Below are 21,707 nucleotides of genomic sequence, written 5' to 3' on the forward strand. Positions count from 1 at the left end.
CTTCTATGTATTGTATAATATGGGTTAAGCTGGGACGTTATTCTTTTCATACTTCGTAATGTATCCTCTATCCTTCTCTGAGCTCTGACATCAGCGGATACTGAAGTATGCGAGGATGAGATCAAATCGTAATAAGTGTACCTACTGTTACTTATTGTACATTAGTGTGGTACAATAGAGGAATACTCTAAATAAAAACATTCATCATCTTCATCATCTTCATCATCGTCATCACTATCATCATAATCAAATAAAAACACATTATGCAGACTTAATTTATTTATTATCCTTAAAATAAAAACTCCCTGAATTTAGGACTATATTTCGCATAATTTTCGTGTTGGGATAAATAATAGGTACCACTTGAGCTTCCACTTAATTACAAAAAAAAATTCATTAACTGATTATTATTCTTAATATACAGAACACAATAAAAGTCTAATAAAAATAATTTAATTGTGTAACAATATACCTACTAGCTCTAATTAGCGTCAATAAATAACATGACTTCGTGTGTGTATGTTCTTTGGGAGCGAATAGTTATGCCACTTGTCGCACTAGACAATTTGATCTAACGGATGCTTTTGTTTTTATAGGTTACCGTATCACGGTATCATTTCGTACGATTTTATCGTCACGATACAATAGGAGAGTAAAATATATGCTATTGCTTTGTTTATAAAAAATGTTAATTTTTTTTATTATTATTATTATTATTATTAATGCACGTTCAAAATATCGCCGCGGAAAATTAACAGTCACTATGCATTGCTATATATTTTGATCCCTATTATATCGTGACGATACAATCCATACAATATGGTACCGTGCAGTGGTAAATTACAAGAGATCAATGTAAGAAGCTAGCTTTATAAAACGGATATGCACATTTATTTATAGTTGAAGTAATACGGAGCATTTACAGGTGTTCCAGTAGCCGTTTCCACTAATATTTTTGTACAAAAACACAAAGTGCTTCCCGTAAGAATGCATTAAAATATATTTTAAACATAAAATCTTAATTGCTTTACACTTGGTTAGAATAGAGAATAGAAGAGGCAAAATGCTGGGCCATCTTATATGACATGACGATTTTTTAAGGGCATAGTAGACGGAAAAATAGAAGGCAAAAGAGGAAGAGGAAGACCGAGGAATAACTACATGGGACAGATAAAAGAAACACTAGGTGTCATATCGTATAGGGAGGTCAAGGATATGGCCTGGGATAGAGCTGGCTGGAAGAAAACGCATGAATAAGTTGCACCGAAAAAAGGAAACAAATTAAAAGAAGACACTTGGATCGCGGCTGTTTACAACTTTACACTTTTTTACCAGGACGCTTGTAACAACGAAATATCGAGAGCTCAGAAATAATAACGATAAAATATCACTTAAAATGTGTAAATAATTAATAAGAAAAAATCATATATATAATATTACCCGAATTACAGTATGCGCTTTTTTGACGTTTTTGGTATATAATCAACAATACATTGGTGTCTAGTCCAAATTACATGACTATAAAAAAACATACACATACCATTTTTATAACGCTTTGTTTTATATACAATTCAAATATCTAGTGGCATTTGCGAGATGCAGATAATTCGTGCAAACTATATTAGAAAAATATAGAGTCTGTGCCCACTACATCATATCGTACCATGATCATACCTATAGAAAAAATACGATTTGTCTATATTACTACGAAACAAACGCAGTTCCATCGCTGGTAAATACTAACACAGTCGTGAGCATACATATTTTATATTTTGTAGGTAACTAACAAATGACATGCAGCATGAACAATAAACACGTTTGCAAAAATATACAAAATATTTTACTTTACCATGAAATAAATAATGTATGTAATATATATATATATAGTGTTCGGAACGCTTCTATTCAAGCGTGACAGCGTCATCTTACCATATGGAATAGTGGGTACAGAACTTCATTTTACACCATACTATACAACTAAAGCAGATATTGCTTATAAGTTACAAAAGTTATTCGAAATGGGCACTGAAAGTTAATAAATAATAAACAATAGTAAACCCCATAACCCAAGCTACTACTAATATCGTCTGGCATCACGATGCTGCTTCCATAGCGTATTGGATACATATTGAACTAGAGTCAGCAAAATATATCTGTACAGTCAGCAAACTTATTAACTTTGTAAATGAAATCTTCAATAACTCTTATTAGTAGTGATGGGTAATATAGCGATATCTATATATTGTAAATCGATGATGAACATATACCGGTTGTTCAAAATATAATATTAAAATAAAGAGCCCTATCGAAATTAATATAGATATCTGACCGATATAGGCGATATCGAAATGGGTGATCTCCTTTTTCGCCATCAGTGTTCAAAGAAACCCAATATATAGATATCGAAGCGGTATCGATATTACCCACGTCGAATTATGAGACTGGTTTTAATGTAACGAGAAAGGTTTGTACGTATTGTAAGCATAAATGTTTACATATATAAATGAATAATTTATGTACATTAACAAGACAATGGGATAACCCCTATCATCTTCAAAACATCTCTACGTACAATCCGTGTCACAGTTACGGTTTAAGACTTGCAGAAGATCCATTTTCACCAAAAATTATGCTGATGATGTTATACCAAGAAATATTTCACGTGACCACTATTTCTATGAATAAGGTAACTTAATTCAGCGAATTTCAAATTGAAAAACATCAATTACTTATTAACCTGCCATTTAAAATCTCGAATAAGAAATCTGCACGATAAACACATTTTTATAGGCATTTTTCTCGTCAATGTCATCTCCCCACCAATGATCATAAGCAGCTGTATAATGTCAAGAGTTGACTGTAAAACACCGCTGATAATCCAATAAGGCGAGTTAAATAAAAAAAAAACCCTAATATACAATAACAAATAAAATTGCCTATGTCAGTCTTAGGCGGAAGTTCAGAAGTGTTATAGTGCATACAAAGAAATGCATATATATATTGCAAACTTATTAGTAAGTATCTAACAAACTATGCGAGTATAATACGTGCACACCAAGTACTGAACGAGAAATAAAACTGTCGGTAACCACTTCAGTACAACGCTCGCTCATATCTGTGATGTATGGACGTTAAAACTATTAAAATTACACTAAAACGAAACAAAAGCTTATCGCTATATGTAATCAATAAAATATAATGGTAGACACTAAGAAATAAAAGTATATCGTGTTATCACTAATCTATTGAAAAGAGATGTCTTTTTATATGTATAAAAATATCGTCAATATCAATAATAATTATATATATATTTATAATATTTTGTCCGTCTATTAAATTAGAAAAAAATTATGCTCACATAACACAATGTGAAGCACAGTTCATGTCGGATACATAAAAATGGATACTGCCATTTCTATCTGAGTAACAAATAAATGGAATTTTGATAAAATTTGAGGCTAACATAAAGCGACCAACATGTTCGAATATCTAGTAAAAATACACCTAAATATCTAATTCATTGTTAGTGTGTCTATAAAACTACAAGCGAAATGGACAAATCGATAGTATATATACTTAATGATAAAATTAATTATACAACTGCATAACTAATATTTATTACCTATCATACAAATCGGAACGCTGCGTTTGCGCGTTGTATCTCCGTATATAATTAGTCATAGTTTTGCGAGTATACGACAAGTAAAATTGTTACTTAAGGCAAGTGAATAACGTCTATATTATTGATAATTAAATACACTATCACACAAACCGAGTACGAAGAGATCATAGACCATACAAACGACGCTCCATTTAAGAGCGCAACTCACGGACGCTCACCACGAACCAAACTAGTTAATTGTATCTCTTACATTAATATAGCTTTTCCATACACATGGAAATATACTTAAAAACTATTAGTTTATACTTTATCACTATATACAAGTCCACACTATGCTTCCCTAAAGCGTATACTGTCGTTTCATTCGTTATAAAATCCTTGTGCTCCATAGTGGAAACACAATACATACCTAATTAGTCTGATTGCTCATTGACAAAGTCTTGATCCTTTTTATATAGTAAACACTCTTGGTCGTTATTTACTTAAATAACAGTCCATAAATGAACAAATTGCTAAGATAAAAATGTTTTGGGGTCAAATGATTCCTTTATTATTGTGCATTCTCTTTTTATATATATATTTTTTTAATGAGCACCAGTTAATGCAAGAAACAACCATGTGATAAGGTCATCCAGGGTAATGTGTTTGTTTCCTGCATAACTAGCTTCAATTACTAATTACGATAGAGATATACCGAGACTGTTTACCAAATAAGTTACAAAAACCCTATATAATATCATACATGCACCATAATATACGCTTTTTATCTATTATTCACACGCTCAAATTATTTAAAGTATTAAATTAAAATATTCATAACCTATATAAAACTAATTCCAATATATACAATTTGATTGGTGATTTTGAACAGTTCTACGTACTAACTACAAATTAGTAACGTACTAGTAACTATAAATTAAAATTAAACATTATTGCTACTATATAATTTCAGTTTGTGAATTAACCATAATAATAACCATAGACAACATTGCATGGACTACGAGAACTAAGCCTGAAACTTGATTTTACAACTTAATTACAAATTATGTATACCTTAGATTACGGGATCAACTATGGACATTTTGGCTTCAATAACACAAACAGGCAGGCACAAAGCACATTTTCCATAATGTTGAGATAGTTTACTACTATTTTTTTTTATACTGGCAATACTTTCAATATAATTATAAGTAATAATTTCTCTTTGATGATTAATATCTTAAAACTATTACTGAAAAATAGTAGTAAATACCCCAAGTATATGCACTTTAAAAAGAGTGCAATAATCTGATAAGTGGCTTAATATTGTAGCTATATTAAGACATTTGTTTAATAATGAAGGAAAACGAAAAGTATGATTAATGTAAGTTATGTATTTACACGACTGATTGTTTCAGCCAAAGAGAAAGTAGTATCAATGCCCTCAGTTCTCAACAATTCCGCAAACTCTCGAGTTCTCCCTCAAACAGTACAACCGTCTAAAAGTTACCCTCCGTTTCCACCAAAATACAAGCTCAGCAAGAAGAAATGTGACAAAACGACGAAATTGACTAGAAAATCACTATTCTTATTTTAAAATGTAACACATTTAAAAAACTTCGACAGATAAAAAGATGTATCATCATAGACAAATTGACTTTAAAAAATATTTCAATATAAAAGTAGAATCATATGTTTAAAATAAATAACATAGCTCCGAAGTCGATTTCAAAATATAGATATTACCTTATATATACAAAAATATAGGCTTGGCAAAAATACTAAAATTTAAATATAATACATGTATAACTTTTGATGGAAACGCAGTGTTGCAAAAAATCAAATGCATTTCACTATTTAAAAAAAATGTAATGTAAATCAAAAAGATATTTTTAACATTAATTATTCAAATATATATCAATGTAATGTCAAAGAAATATATAATAAATATTCAAACAAATGTCTTAATCATCAATGTAAATAAAAAAATGCAATGTATAGTCCGTTTATGAACCAAAAAAGTACAATTGGTTTGTGACACCAAAAAGCTTAAAATTCTAACACTAAAATCATTAATATATAAAAAATCCAAGATGCACAATCAAAACAAAAACCAGTACTGATAAATTAGAGTTCATTTAAACTAAATTTTGCCTACATTTCTAACCAAGCCATAATGTATTTACTTTATTAAATATCGAAATAATGTTACAAAATTTAGTTAAAATATCATATCTAAACAGAAAATTTCATATTTACAGTAAATATTCAACTTGAAATAAATACATTTCCACGATAACAACTTCTTTTCATTTTCACTAAAGTATGGTGATGAGAATCTAGGATTTTTTATAATCATGTGACTTTTGTAATCAAAAAATATCTTATGAACTTTATATATACACTAAAACATTAATAAAATGGAACTTAGTTTCAGCAACTGTATATCAAATGGTGTTCCATCCATATGAACAGTTAGTAAGGCGGATAAATGCTTTTTTTTTTCGACTTATCACACACATAATATTTATATTTCATTACACATTGTATAAATTGATACAATATTACATGAACAACTTAACTAAAAATACGTATAGGTGATGTCGACAGATTATTTGTCCTTTAGATGACAAATGCAAATAGTATCTGTCTGTTTATCACATTTTCTGAATTACTGAACCGATTTGGATAAGAATTGGTTGAGATAGTTCAAAATAATGGAGAACATTTAAAGTGTGTGACTTAATAAATTAGAAAACTAAACAAATGATTATAGTAAATCTGATTATGATTTAAAGTGATATAAATTTATCAATTCGATAAAATTAAATAATTCGATATTTTTTTTTTTTATGTACTTATTAAGCTGCATTCAAACACGTGTAATCAACAATGTAGGTGGTACCTGCCTAGAATATTTTGTTTCGCAGCAACCTCAGAAATTCACTTATATAAAAAAAAAATGCCAAATTATATTAAATGTTACACATATGTGAACACAACTACTGTACTATTGAAGTCTAATACGAGAATTAGTACTTTTGTCAAGTAATCTAAATTATTATATTGTTTTGTTTTTAAATATATTCTTTTGGATTATTATACAAAACTTTATTTAATCTCTGATAACTTAATTATGTGAATACCCCTAATCCAATCCAAATCGGTAGAGCAAGAGCATGTTATTAGCGGGAGTGCACGTGGTGCGAGGCGGTGGCGGTACGTACGGAGGATCACTTGGCGGGCTTGTGCTTGTGCAGCGGCGGCGGCGGCGGCGTAGTGGGCGGCCCGCCGCGCTCAGCCGGAGCCCCCAGGGCTACGCCCTCACTGTCCACCTCGGTCTGCGCACACGGGCGAACACAAGTTAACAGACTATCAATAATAGAGACTAGCATATAACAGCTCTTAGTTTTATTTATGTAAGTAGACATAGCTGCATAATAATAACTAAACTAGTCATATCGTGAACCAGAAAATTCTGTCACCCACAGTACAAGCAATCACGTCGCTAGCAATATTTTTCTTTTTAAAATAAAAACTTGTATTATTGTTTCCGTATGTCATTCATTCACTCCAATGGCACAGAATGGGCCACACTCTTTTTCCGTAGGTGTAGTAAGAAACAACTAAGAAAAGTATATGGTCAAGGGATAGGTAGCAGTGTCTCTCTTAAAACATCACTAAAAGCTAACTGTAGTTAGCAACCCACATGCCAAATTTGGCAACTACTGGCAAAACCCCCTTATGGGTGAGGCCTATGTTCAGCAATGGACAGTTAACAGCTGATGACTATGATTGTAAATGTGTATTGTATGCACAAACTTGAGAGATACGATACCAGAACGCAGTACATGTAAAGTAGGAGGCAAAACAATGTTTGACGTAATATAATATATATAGTATAGTATGACGTAAATAGTATTATAATAATTAAGATTGTGTAAAAATAACAGAATTTGTCAGAATTGAATTTTTTTTTTTTATGGGACCCAATCTTTAATTGTTAAATGATCTGTATACAAATATTAACAAAAACCTTTTCATCCTTGGTGCTTGTTTGTTGTGAGGCAGCACCACTGTTCGAGTTGGAGCTGTCAGTAGTGTTGTCCGCACTTTCTGTACTTGTTGTGCCTGTAAAATTAAACTTTATTAATGATACGTTTGAATTGAATTAATACAACACTGCCGTGACAACTTCGACACCATTAAAGAGATGGAAGATTTTAGGGTTGATTTTTTTATAACAAAGCGCGGTGTGCCTTATAGACATGAGCAGTACCATGGACATAACAGTAATACTGTATCGCCCATGATACCCTTCATACATTACCATTTCTGAGAACTAAGGTGTTATGTCCCTATACTCTATAAAGATTAAAAAAAAAAAAAGATATATTAGTGTGAATTGGTGCAGGTACCTTGCAGTATATGTGCGCGGTCCTGCTCGTGCTCGCGCAGCACTGCGTCGAGGTTGTAGCGGCGGCGGTACGACACGAAGAACGTGCGCACGTGCGCCTCCGTCTTGGTGCCGAGCGTCTCCGCGATCGCTTGGAAGTCGCGCCCTGCGTACAAACATATCGAACGTTCCATATCATCACCCATACGTTTACAGGCTCCTACTTACTACTACTACTCACGAACAACTAGTTGACTAAATCAAAAGTAACAATAATTAAAATTGACTTTTTTTTTTTTATACAACTTAGAATGGCAAACAAGCTGACGGTCCACCTGATGGAAAGTGGTAACCGTCGCCTATACACATGAGCAGTACCATGGACATAACAGAGTATACTGTTTCGCCCATGATACCCCCCATGCGTTGCCATTCCTGAAGACTCAGGTGTTTGTAATGTATAAATTTGCCACCTATTTCTATTCTATTTTATTTTGATGTTTACCATAGAATATATAGTCCGTTGAAACTTAAAAACATAGTCTCTCTAATCTGCATTGTACAGTTAAAAATAAAATTGTTCCCTGCTACTTCTGTTAATGACTATATTATTATGTATACTATATTATTATTATGTGATCTATAATAAAATGATTTAAATAAAATAACAGTCTTCCACAAAAAAAAAAGACTTCAATTGTGGCAAAACCACTTTTCATTTAAAAACTAAACTAGTGGACCGATTTTGATGTCTATGAGAGTCTATGTATATGAGACCGAACTGAAAGTAAAACCTTTCAGGTAAAAAAAAGTATTATCCAAATCGGTTTACAACTGACGGAGTTGTGAAGTAACAAACAAAAAAAAAATCTACAACCGAAGTGAGAACCTGCTTCTTTTTGAAATAGGATGAAAATTAGATATATTCCAATATGTATTTATACGACGAAAAAACTGGAGATTTAAATTTGGAACTCTATATTGTGCTAATAATTAATATTAGCACAATACCGAAATATGCCCCGGAAATAAATAACGTTTTGTTCTATATAAAAATCTAAAAGACCAATAAGCTAAATTTTTTAACCTAGTAGCAAAAAAAATTCAATCGCGACTTTGATAAAATGTCGATAGGAAAAATCTAAAAGTAGGTAATAGTTTTCCAAATCGGTTTATAAATGAAGAATTCTAATGTAAGAAACGTAAAATACAACCAAATTGGAAAATTTTTCTTTTTTTATTTAATTATTAAGGATCAAAAACTTAATTATTAAAAACAAGTTAAAGAATAATTGAAAATTTTGTTCCACAAAAAACAAAACCTACTCCAAACCAGCTATTTTGGTTTAAAACTAAACTACTGAACCGATCTTGATAAAATTTCTATGGATCCTATCAGAGAATATCATTTCAGATAAAAAAAGAATTTTCCAAATCGGTTTGTAAATGTCAGAGTTCTGAGGTAACAAACTTTAAAAAAAAATACAAGGAATCGAGATTTTATTCTTTTTTTTTGAATTCAATTGACGAGAAAAAAATATTACGACTGTAATTAACCAGAGATTAAAATCAAATGTATTTATTTAGATATTAAAAGATAAACATGTTAAAATTAGTATGAGTAATATCATAAATAAGCAAATTTGTAAGAATCTAATAGACGACGCGACAATCAGGTAAAAATACAAAACCACGAGAATATTTTTTTTTATGGGTGATTATGGAATGATACCACCCGCGCTATCGGTATACACCGGCGGGGCACCAGTGAGAGATAATAGATGACGATGAAGCAGGTCAGTTAGCCCATCGTGACGAATTCAACAATAATTCTTCACGATGGTTTCCACGGGGAACCACGTGGAGGTCGACCTGATAGGGCATATTGCAATAACGCTGTTAGACCCCATTACTAACCATATACACCCCCCCCCCTCCACACAATTAACACATCTGTATCGTCATTCTCTCATCCATTCATAATTGGATCATTAAGTTAAATATACAATGGATTACCTGAATATAAAAACTTGAGGAAAATTGACAATCATAACAGGAAAATATCAACTTTGACGCAAATTATAATAAAGTACATAAAAATATTTCTACCTACCTATATTTATGTATTATAAGGACAAGATTCGTGCAATTGAGGTCACAACTTCAGTTCTTAATACATCAAACCAACCTAAATGTAACTCAATTATTATACTCTTAATTTGTCCTTCCAAAAGATTATCCAAACACAGTAAGTGATAATTGATGATACTGAGAGAACAATGGGCTGCCTTATCGCTAAAAACGATCTCTATCAGGCAACCTTTAGACTGAAGGGGGGAGGGATTGTTACTAATGGTGTTTAACTGCCCCATTGCTATCAATATACTCTATCAGGTCGACCTCCACGCGGCTCCCCTGGAAACCATCGTGATAAATCCTTGTGGAATTCATCACAATACGTTAACTAACCTGTTTTCTCCGGGAGAAAGGGATTGTTAGTAATGGAGATTGAGAATCCTATTGCTAGCAATATACCCAACCAGGTCGACCACCTCGCGGTTCCCTCTGGAAACTATCATGATTAATTCCTCATGAATTCATCATGATGGGCTAACTGGCCTGTTTTCATCCTCATCGATTACCCTTCACTGGTGCCTCACCAGCGTATACCAATAGCGCAAGCGAAACTATCATTTCATTTTCACTCCATTACAAAAGCCCTCGGATGGAGAAAAGTGGACAAATTGACTGGACAAAGTGGATAAAACTCTTGTCAATAATAGTTAAATAGATAAAAAAAAAATATTAAACTGTTATTACCGTATTTCCTGACAGCTGTGACGGCCATGAGCAGTTCTTCATTGCTCCAGCGCGAGTTGATCTTCGCGGGCGGCTCGCCTGGCCTTAGCTCCTCTACGCCCGCGTCGCCAACTTTACGCTTCATGGCGCTAAGCTGCTGTTTGTTTTGTTGTACCTAAACAACATTCATTGCATTATGTATTTGATCATGTTCCTGATAATTAACCGATAAAGTTGCTTAAATCACAATTAATAAAACAGAATATAATGATTTATAAAAATAAAACATATTTTGACTGTATTCTTCCACAAAACTATAGTACAATTCTTTGTTTGTACAATTACCGATAATTAGCAGACTTATGATCGAATCAATTACTCGTTTATTTACTTTTCTATTAAGTTCCATTGAAAATTTACTTAATTAACAACTAAATAAATAAATAAATCGTTTAAGTAAACCTTATAACAATCTAAATATAAAATCTGGCCGCCGGAGCATCCTTCAACATACTTTTACAATAGTCATTATTAAACAGAAATATAGGAAAAGAGTATCTGATTGTGCATATCTGGATTATCCAACTAGGTGAAATTGCTAGCTAAACTTGCTAGGGGACAATCTCAGAGCGACAAGCAAAATATATAGAAGCCAAATTCTAAATAATATATACTTAAAAAAATATATAAAAATCTAGTGACTATTTTGTGTGCAGAATACATTACGTCTGTACAAGACGTGTATTGTTGGAAACATTACGGACAGCGGCTACACTACGGTCTCCCTAACGGGACTGCTTGTAACATAGTGTTTATGTCACATTCTCACATTACATCACACAATCAGTCACACGCATGCTCGTTAGCTGATCAAAGACTACACGTATATTATGTGAACAAATAGTTTTACCGAGCTCTCGTTAGTGTCACAGTACGACGTAGAGTGAGAATGTGTTGTATCGGCACTACATAGCGACATTTGATCGGTGGCGGTTGCCTCTTACTTGTCTCTTTAGCGATATAATCTCTCTGTCCATAGCTTTAAGCATCGCTTCGCCCTGATTGACTAGGCCGGGCTGTGGCGGGTCGCCGGGCTGAGGGCCGGTCGCCATGGCGACGAGATCATCGTGATTGATGTAAATGCCGCGAGGCAAACGATGCTTGTACCGCTGCTGTTTGGAGCCCGGCCCGCGCCTGCCGGAGGGCCCGCACAGGGGTCGCATCGTTCCGGTGCGTCTGTCACAGTACCGCCAACATTCAAACAACAATCCAATCAGTCAGTAACTATCGCACTCTAATTGTTTACACATCTGAACATGCAATGATTGCAATGATGAAACAAAAATGTAAAGTACTGTTATGTTACCGACCTGGCGTGCACGAGGCATGCCTGACACAACTTGTGGGAGTTGTGCGCCGTGGTCTGCGAACACAGAATGCCGCAAACTGTGCAACTCTTGCAAGCGCCCTCGCCGCCGCCCTCGCCCTAAACCCCAATCAACATTTTACATTCCTGCCTCAACGACATACCGACACACACCTACGACATTCACATTGCGGGGACGAACCAAAACTAATTACATCTCACACACTTCTTTTAAAAACCCATTAGAATATTAATCAATGATATTCTGCACACATTAGATCACTAGAAAGTTCCCTTCTCACTGGGGCTGTTAAAGGAAGCATGCGAGGATAATCAGGGAGGACGGGACAGGTACAGGGTTACATTTATTATATAGTACATAAGACACTGTTACATGATTAGATTAGATTAATAACAAAATCTAACCATCAAAATATATAATAATTAGTATAATGTGTAATTTAGTTTAAGCCTAAAGTTAGAATGGTGTGAAAAATCATAAATAGTCAAATTAGCTTAATTATTTGTAATTACATCATTTGATAATTGTACCGGATTCCACTGAAATAGATGTTATTTTGCAGAAGTCCTCATAACTAGTTAATTGATTGTTTAATTCCGCTACAATTAGTATGCACGTGACTGCCAACATTCGAAGATTGACTACTATTATTATCAAAAGTCCTACAATCATCAATTCCCGATTGTTATTTCGTCCACGTATGTTCTGCCACACGTGTTTCTAATTGCGGAACGAACTCATATGCATACATGCACACATACAAATGGTAGCGTAATTAAACAAAATTATTGTAATCCAATAACCAGTACGATTCCATTAAGTAAATGATTATTACTAAGTAATGACTGATTTACAATGATTATGTAAATCAGTCATTACTTGAGTTTAGGAGCCTGGTGATCTGTAAAACTGGTTATCCTAGTACCGACACCGGTCTCTCACAAAGATTGTTTTAAATTGTAACCTATGTAGCTGTAAGTTTTGTTATGTTATTTAGTGACAGAAATAAATATACATTTACTTAATTACAGTGAAATTATTCAACTATTTAAAATAAAAAATATAAAAAAAAGAAATGAAAAATTCACCGGTACCAATTAAAAAATACTCCTAAAACATATTAACAGTACGGGTATATCAGAAATTGATTATTGTAATGAATGGATGCAGGTAATCTCCGTTTCGTAATGATACCACATTAAATCAATTTTAATGTTCTATAAGTATCCATATTATTTCATAATCAACGTTTAATTTTATTCTCAAAGTGGATCTGTGATATCATCATGGGCCAAGGAGAATACTCAATATGGTATTTAATTGTAAATGAATGTCATCCATGAGTGTTGTAGCAGTCTTAGTTGTAGATAAAAATGCAGAGCTCTCAAACTTAAATACAAAGCGAATGCCAGGAAGCAGCTAAATAATTTGTTGTTTAGAATTCACAATAAACTGAACATATGATTTTCAAGGAACCATATAGAACATTGAATTCATAACACTTTTATCCATTTTATACATTTAACATACAAATTCAAACTGCTAGAAACATTAATATGTAATGCAATCTAAAAGGCTTATTATCTATTCAAAATAAAAATGGATTAAGCTTCGTGTATCACCACAAATTAAATCAGCATGAAATCTATTAATCATGAGGTGCAGCGCTATGTGGAATGATAAAACATCGGGAAACGGGGAAACCTTGAGAGTGGCAGCTGACGAATCGCATGTAAGAAATCTGATAAACATCAAAACATGAATGAACAACACACCAATCGTAGTAGGTAGGCGAAGTGAAAGTATGGAAGAAGACATTGAAAGTTTCCATGGTTACAGCGAGGTTAAGTTCATTGTGGGGGGAACGAATGACCCACCTGCGCGGTGTGCGCCGCCGCCGGGCGCGCGCCGCCGCCCGCCAGCGGCCTGCCGCCGCGCACTATACCGCGGTGGATAGTCCACTTCTGTCACACCCAACACATACGCGTCACTCACGTAATACTGACAGTACTATTGCCGATCTAATAACACGGTACCGGCTCTTGGGGATGAAGCAAATACATTTAAATACTTTAATCCCGATCGCAAAACACCATTCGTTCGTTTAGCTATTACTGGAAATTCGTATGTTTCATCTGGAGGGTTCTCTACATGCAGAGCAAATAAGAAAACAAAATCATTTAGCATTTTATCCAATTAGTTTAATTAGATCAAAATTTTGAACTCAAACAATTAAAAATAAAGCTACTAGATACTCTGCATTTCTATTTACTAACTAATGTGTCATGTGTGACCTGAGGCGAGAGTCAATCATTGGACAATCCAGATACACTTTCATCCGAAACTGTAAACTGATCATTAAATTTGTCCTAAAACATGACTGTTGCATGACAATAATGTGAGCAATAACATTGTAAAGACGTATACAAAACATAAGAGGTACATGAAATTTTTTGGACATACCTTTTCATCATTATCCGACTCCTTATCTGAACCGCCAGGTTCAGAACCAGCACCAGACTCCCGCTTGCCTGTTCCCGAACTAGTTGCATTGCGATTTTCACCTACGACATCCATAAGCGAGGTGCGAGCTCTGGTCTTTTTCCATGAGTAATAATATTTGACTAGTGATGCAATTGATTTGTCAGGGAGCTGTTAAACAATATTTACAACAGTTACATCTACAACATTCAAATAGCTTACAATTTATTATACATGCATATTCTCACAGAACCTAATTACCATCCTATGAACATGAATGAAAAATGTGTGTATGTTACTATTATGAAATGGTAACATTTACAATGTGTGTACATTGTAAATTTGGACTAAAGACCACAAATGGATGCAAAGTAGATATAGGATAGAAAAAAATAACATTACCATTTGATATATCTAAACACTATAGATTAAGAAACTTTTATAAATAGCCTTGATTTAGTTTTATATGCATTAGAATAACTGCGAAATACAAATAAGAAGGGGGAATTGTTAGTAGTAAGATCCAACAGACCCATTACTAGCAATATACCCAAATAGGTCGACCTCAACACGAATCCCCCTAGAAACCATCATAGTTAATTTTTGATGAATTCATCATGATGGGCCAACTGACCTGCTTTATCCGGGGGAGAAAGAGATTGTTAGTAATGGGACTAGAGGCCTCATTCCTAACAATATACCTTATCAGGTCAACACGGTTCCCCCTGAAATTCATCTTCATTGTTTTTTTATTAATTCACTATAGGCCAACTGACCTGCTTTCATTCTCACCTATCATCCTTCACTGGTGCCCCGCCAGTGTATACCATTGGTGTGGGTGAGGTTCCTATTCCATTATCATCCATTTAAAAAAAGACCTGCATCCTCACCCACCACCCCACACTGGTGCCTCGCCAGCATATCCTGATAGCGCAGGTGGGGTGACCATTCCATTTTCATTCATTAAAGCAAAACAAATAAGGAATAAAAATGTAAGAATATAAAATATAGTTTTTAATTATCTAATTACAACAAATCTTACCATTTGCCGTATCCTGTGAAAGCTTTTCCCATGGAATTGAAAAGCCTGTTCAAATAAAACTTTGTCTTCAACTGTCCACTCATCAGGAAAGGGTGTGAAGTTTGCTAAATCCATTGAGGCTCGTGTAAGGTCATGTTTATGCCAAAACAACATACCAAGTGCCTGTTCGCCATTGTAACCATATTTTTCTTTTGCAGTAGTTATATATTCATCCACTAAAACAACCAATACATTGAATAGTTGCTAAACACTGTCAACAAACTACACACATTGTATGTAACTTACATTTAATATCAGATATGTCAGATGTGGGGGACCAAACAAGTAATGCTCGGTCTGATATCATCTCAGGCCTCCTCTGCTCCACCGGTTCCAATTCTGGGCACACTGCTTGATAATCCCTACCCACTCTAATCTTCTCGGCTGCAAACGGTACCACTGCTTGGTTTCATGTTATAAGTGGTGATTGATGAGGGCAGCATGAAGGCAGATGATGGAAAGCATAAAAACAAAGCATGTCAGATGATTATGAATGATTCACCGTGATGTGCCAACAATTGTAGAAAGAAGGAACGTATTTTTAGAAACATGAACACAGATTAACACCTGCGTTTAATCTAGAAAGCCGACATAATTTAAAAATATGAAACCAATTTACATGCAAGAATATTTTAACCACTAAACACAAAGTCTCCTTTCCTGGATAAGCATACTAGAAACACTAATATCTCATACCATTCTCATCTTCAGAACTTGAATCTGGACTTCCATGGCCATTGGGGCTTGGCCCCCTCGACCGCTTCCCATTTCGAACATCAGTACTTCTTTCGGCCAAAACCATGATTTTGCACTTAATAACACTAGTTCCACTTTTAAATAAGACGATTATTTAGTTCATTGAGACAATATAACAATAAAGAAAAAGAAAATAAAGGGAAATGCGAAGCTTCGCATTAAATTCAAACGTGATTCAAACCACCGCATCAATAATTTGACAAACCAGCCAAAGAGTGAATAGTTCATTTAATGGCGTCTGTACCTAATGCATTTACTTGTGTAGCTCAAACTCACAAAAATATTTTTTGTCTAGCATGAAGATTTTTAAATCAGTTATATTTTCTATGATCTTATTTAAATATGTATATTTATATAAAATTTATAAATAACTGCTACGATAATCATCAACATTTTTAATTAATATCTAGAAAATAAACAGGACTGATTTTTTCCACTGGCAATTTCGTTGCTACAGCCTTCATTAAATGTACCAATCCATGTGCTGATAATTAAATATTTGGACAAATATTCTGCCTGATAATAATGGTAAAAAAATCAATATAGTAAATATAATCAATATAAATCATAATTACAATTGATACAATATTCAAAATCATGTAATGACGTGTAAGATTTCAATGTATTTCAGTTTAACAAAATATTGTCTTTCTAGTAATAGATGTCGCTAGTTTACCGTAATTTTTTGTGATATCGAAACATTGATATATATTTACGTTAGATATTTACACGAGAATTTATATTATTATAATTTCATACCCATATATAGTTTAGACTTTTACTATTACTAATTTACAAAAATATTGATGTAATGCTTCATATTCTTAGTCACAACATTCATATCGCAGAACCGAAGCGCAGAACATACTTGTCTAGAACTTATAGTTCATTTGAATGAAAAGGTAACCAAGTTTTATTAAAATTATAGATTTTCATTTAGAAAGTATCTCTAAATGAAATTAAAAACAATTGAAACACAGAATCGGTTAAACTTATTGTTTACTAGCTGATCCCTGCTACGCGTGGTATTTATTATTCCTTCGATTAACATTATTAACCTCCTTATTGTAGTGAACTACGAATATTAGACCAAAATTAATAAATGACGTGTCGTTTTCACTCTTTGCCTTAGGTCAAAAAGATTTTACTTAAATAGGTTGTGTACTAAGCTGTATAACTTACTATAGTTTTTTAACTATCCCACGGGAACTCTTTAATTTTTAAAAGTATCTAGAATGTTAACCAGAGTTGTAAGATACCACCATGCAAAATTTCATTGAAATCAACCGATTTAAATGAAAGTTAAACCTAACATAGTCGGAGATTAACCCATACGAACAGAAAAACAAAAAAAAAATTATATGTGTTCCGCTTCTAACATCCGCCTGACTCAGTTTTTAGCGTTTTTTTTTTTTCTTTCTATGTACAGACATATGTATTGGACATCAGACTGTCTTATAGTTGAGTAAATTATTCATTTGTTTACATGTTCATTAAATTCTATTGATACAGATAACAGGAAAATATATTCATAATGTACCTAATCTTTAACACACATAAATAAATACATTATTTATCTATTTATAATTCTCTACTCTAATATCTAATATTGTGGGTAAAGATTTCTATTATTGGGGCTCAACAGAGCTATTGCTAGCAATACAGGTTGTATTTTTTTATGGGTGAAAATGGAATGGTAACTCCGCCTACGCTAACGGGATACACTGGCGGAGCATCAGTGAAGGGTGATTGATGAGAATGAAAACAGGCCAGTTAGCCCATCATGATGAATTCATTAGGAATTAACCATGATCGTTTCCAGGGGGAACCGCGAGGAGATCAACCTGGTTGGGTATATTGCTAGCAATGGGATTCTTAGGCAGCATTACTAACAATCCCTTTCCCCCCATACAGGGTGTATTAGTACAAGGTGCATTGCTAGCAATAGATCTGTTAATTCTTATTAACAGCAATCTCCCCTTCCTCCACAATATTAAACATTAGGTCGACTTCCACAAAGACCACCAGAGAGAGACTTTGTACAAAAGTCGATTGCTTGGGTACCTCTGTCCCATTTGTGTTTCAACCGTGAAGCAGTTGTGTTTGCATAGCTGTATTTCGGTTTGAAGGGGGGGGGGGTGTATCATGGACGAAACAGTATACCCTGTTATGTCCATGGTACTGCTCATGTCTATAGGCGACGGTTACCACTTTCCATCAGGTGGGCCGTCAGCTTGTTTGCCATTCTAAGTTGTATAAAAAAACCCCGTCTGGTAACCGTCGAACTTAATTCCTGATGAACATGCAATGTGCCAGTTGATCTGACTTCCTCGCCTATCAACACATGCTCATTGGTACCACCCAGCGAGTGTAGGTATACCAAGAGCAAACAGAGTTACCATTCTGTCATTACCCATTTATTAAAAAGCAAGGTAAAGAAATTATGAATGTAATTTATACCTACCTATTTTTTTTAATGGGTGATAATGGAATGGTAACCCCGCCCGCGCTATTGGTATACACCGGCGGAGCACCAGTGAAGGATAATAGGTGAGGATGAAGTAGGTAAGTTAGCCCATCGTGACGAATTCAACAAGAATTGTTCACGATGGTTTCCAGCGGGAATCACATTGAGGTCGACCTGATAAGGTGTATTGTTAGCAATGGGTTCATTAGACCCCATTACTAACAATCCATTTCCCCCGAAACCTAACTATTAAAAAGTATTTTCTAGAAAGTAGTTTTCAAGTTCTAGTAAATACTTTTCTAATACCTATTAGGTTCGTAATTTCTTTACTTTTTTATGTTTTTAGAAAATATTTTTATTTTAAGCGAAGAAACAATATCTAATTATGTTTTCTTAATTATGTGTAAGTGCGTCTTTACATCTGTGTATGAACTTTTTTTTTTTAAATCAAATTAATAACTTAGCTCTCAGCAACTTTAAAAAAAACGTCTAGACAAGTTATATTCACTCGAGATTTCTGGGTAGGTTACATAGATATATGGGCGTCTTTAAGGGGAGTCTTCCATAAGATGAAATTCCGAATTTTCGAGCTCAATTTCATGTATTTGTTCGTACTAAAATCGGCCCAGCAAAAAGCGCTTAACATTTCGTTCGTTACAGATTCTACCATAATAGTCCAAAGAACGATATTTTAACATTTGTAATAAATAGATTAATATTTAAACGGTATGTATTATGTAATTTTGTTATCGAATTTGGTGTTTCGTTTGGTCCCAAAATTACGGAAAATATGTATTTCATGGTAGACCCTCCCTTGAACTGTATCGGTTCGGTAACATTGAAATATTATCGTATTTTTGATTAAAATCAAATAAAATTATTAATCCGAATTATATACTTCTTGAAAGGTCGTGGTACTGCTCATGTCTGTAGGCGACGCTTACCACTTTCCATCAGGTGGGCCCTCAGCTTGTTTGCCATGCTATGTCGTATAAAAAGAAAGTCTGAATACTGAACAATGGGGGGAAAGGTATTGTTAGTAATGGATATTAAGAATCCCATTGCTAGTAATATAACCAACCAGGTCGACCTCCTCGCGGTTCTCCCTGAAAACTATCACGGTTAATTCCTGATGAATTCATCATGATGGGCTAACTGGCCTGTTTTCATTTTCATCTATCACCCTTCACTGGTGCTCCGCCAGCGTATCCCGTTAGCGCAGGCGGGGTTACCATACCATTTTCACTCATCAAAAAAAATACTGAACAATACTTCTATTTCCGTCTATTAAACTCATGAGGCACCTCGCTTCGCACCAAACAATGATCCAACGATCAAAGTGGGCCTTCAACGGAAATCACATGGTTGTCTGGGTGGGTGGTCAGCAGAAGGTCCAACAGTGAAGGTGGATGGTCCAACATATTAGGTATTCGCGTACGCGAGGAAACAAGCTGCGTCAGACCATAAGCCAAAACAAAGTCATGAACAGATCTTGACGCATAGTCGGTTGTACGCGAACCAATCTATTTGGCAAGATCGGAATTAAAGTCGCCAAGAATCTGTAGCTTAACCTTAATGATTTGGTCGGTTTCAGTGTTACCGCTGTGGGACCTAATATAGTCATGCATAGATACTAAGATGGTCATTGCAGTCTACGCGCAGCCGTAGAATGGACAGGTCCGTACCTTCAAGTGTTCCAAGGCGGCGACAGCAGATATCCTCTTTGACATACGCACATACACCGGCACGCGAAACAAAACAATGTTCTAGCTTACTCTGACCCGAGTGGGTCAGGTCAGGTTTTGATTGGAGAGGATATCTGTCTTCGTGAGGAAGAACAATACCAGCCACGCCGTTTCTAGGTGGTAATGAACAGTGTTCAGGTTAGACTGTATTCTCCTAATGTTGCAGAAGCTCACATTGAGCGAAAGGAATGCCGCAGAAATCTTGCTCTGTTTGCTCTTGGTTCTAATGAGCGGTATTCCCTTCTCTCAAAATACGCAGGGCAGCCCGAGCGTGTTTGCTCGAAGGAGGATTCTCCATCAACGTGGTTACTGGTACCTCCCTGAGTTATATTATTTTCTTCTAAATTCTACTGCCATGGTTGTATTAAAAGATGGGAGACGGGGTTGGAGGAATGATTTTAGGATTAGGAAAAGGATGGGTGTAGGATGGGTATAGGATGGGCATCCGGACTCCCTCACTCACCATACAGAATGTGGTCGCACTGAAAGTGCGGCCGCTTAGCATTGATATTCTGTGAGGGTGTGGTATACACAAATATGCTGGGTTCTTTATTATTACTTTTTATATTTAGTTGAATATTTTATAATTTGGCAAATGTAATATAAAATGCAGTTAATTAAGGTCAGAAGGGAAAAAATATTTGGACACTTGGATACGACACGACGAACTCATAAACATTATAATAAAAGGTAAGATAGAAGGAAGGAGATGCAGAGGGAGAACAAGGCATAGTTACACTAGGCAAATTAAGGAAAAGGTTGGTGTCGTGTCGTATCCAGAGGTGAAGAAACTCGAAGAAAATCGGAGTGGCAAGAGCTTCACCGACAAGAGCCCAGTTCTTAAATAGGATAGACTTTATTTTAGGCAACTAACAATATACAGGAGGGAAAGGGGTTGTTAGTAATAGGATCTTACTGACCAGGTCAACCTCTACGTGGTTCCCCCTGGAAATAATCATGATTAATTCTAGTGGAATTCGTCATGATGACCTG

General features: G+C 34.6%; 1 protein-coding gene across 3 annotated transcripts; it reads right to left on the minus strand.

Moving 5' to 3' along the window:
* Positions 1-261: 261 nt before the first annotated feature.
* On the minus strand, positions 262-16,757 carry LOC113514071 (REST corepressor 1). Of its 3 annotated transcripts, none has more exons than XM_052894315.1 (11): positions 16,443-16,757; positions 15,993-16,145; positions 15,708-15,922; positions 14,648-14,836; positions 14,062-14,148; positions 12,167-12,282; positions 11,801-12,032; positions 10,818-10,971; positions 8,020-8,163; positions 7,638-7,732; positions 262-6,942 (listed from the first exon to the last, which is right to left on the minus strand). In XM_052894315.1, the coding sequence occupies exons 1-11, from the start codon at positions 16,546-16,548 to the stop codon at positions 6,835-6,837; spliced, it is 1,599 nt and encodes a 532-aa protein (XP_052750275.1). In that variant the 5' UTR covers positions 16,549-16,757; the 3' UTR covers positions 262-6,834. The 3 variants fall into 3 exon arrangements, with proteins under 3 accessions (XP_052750275.1, XP_052750276.1, XP_026753854.1); XM_052894316.1 differs by having other exon boundaries at positions 15,993-16,130; positions 16,443-16,754; XM_026898053.3 differs by lacking the exon at positions 14,062-14,148 and having other exon boundaries at positions 16,443-16,755.
* Positions 16,758-21,707: the final 4,950 nt, after the last annotated feature.

Source organism: Galleria mellonella, unplaced genomic scaffold (genome assembly GCF_026898425.1).
Source record: "Galleria mellonella isolate WM207_F2 unplaced genomic scaffold, CSIRO_AGI_GalMel_v1 utg21, whole genome shotgun sequence".
Taxonomy (NCBI): domain Eukaryota; kingdom Metazoa; phylum Arthropoda; class Insecta; order Lepidoptera; family Pyralidae; genus Galleria; species Galleria mellonella.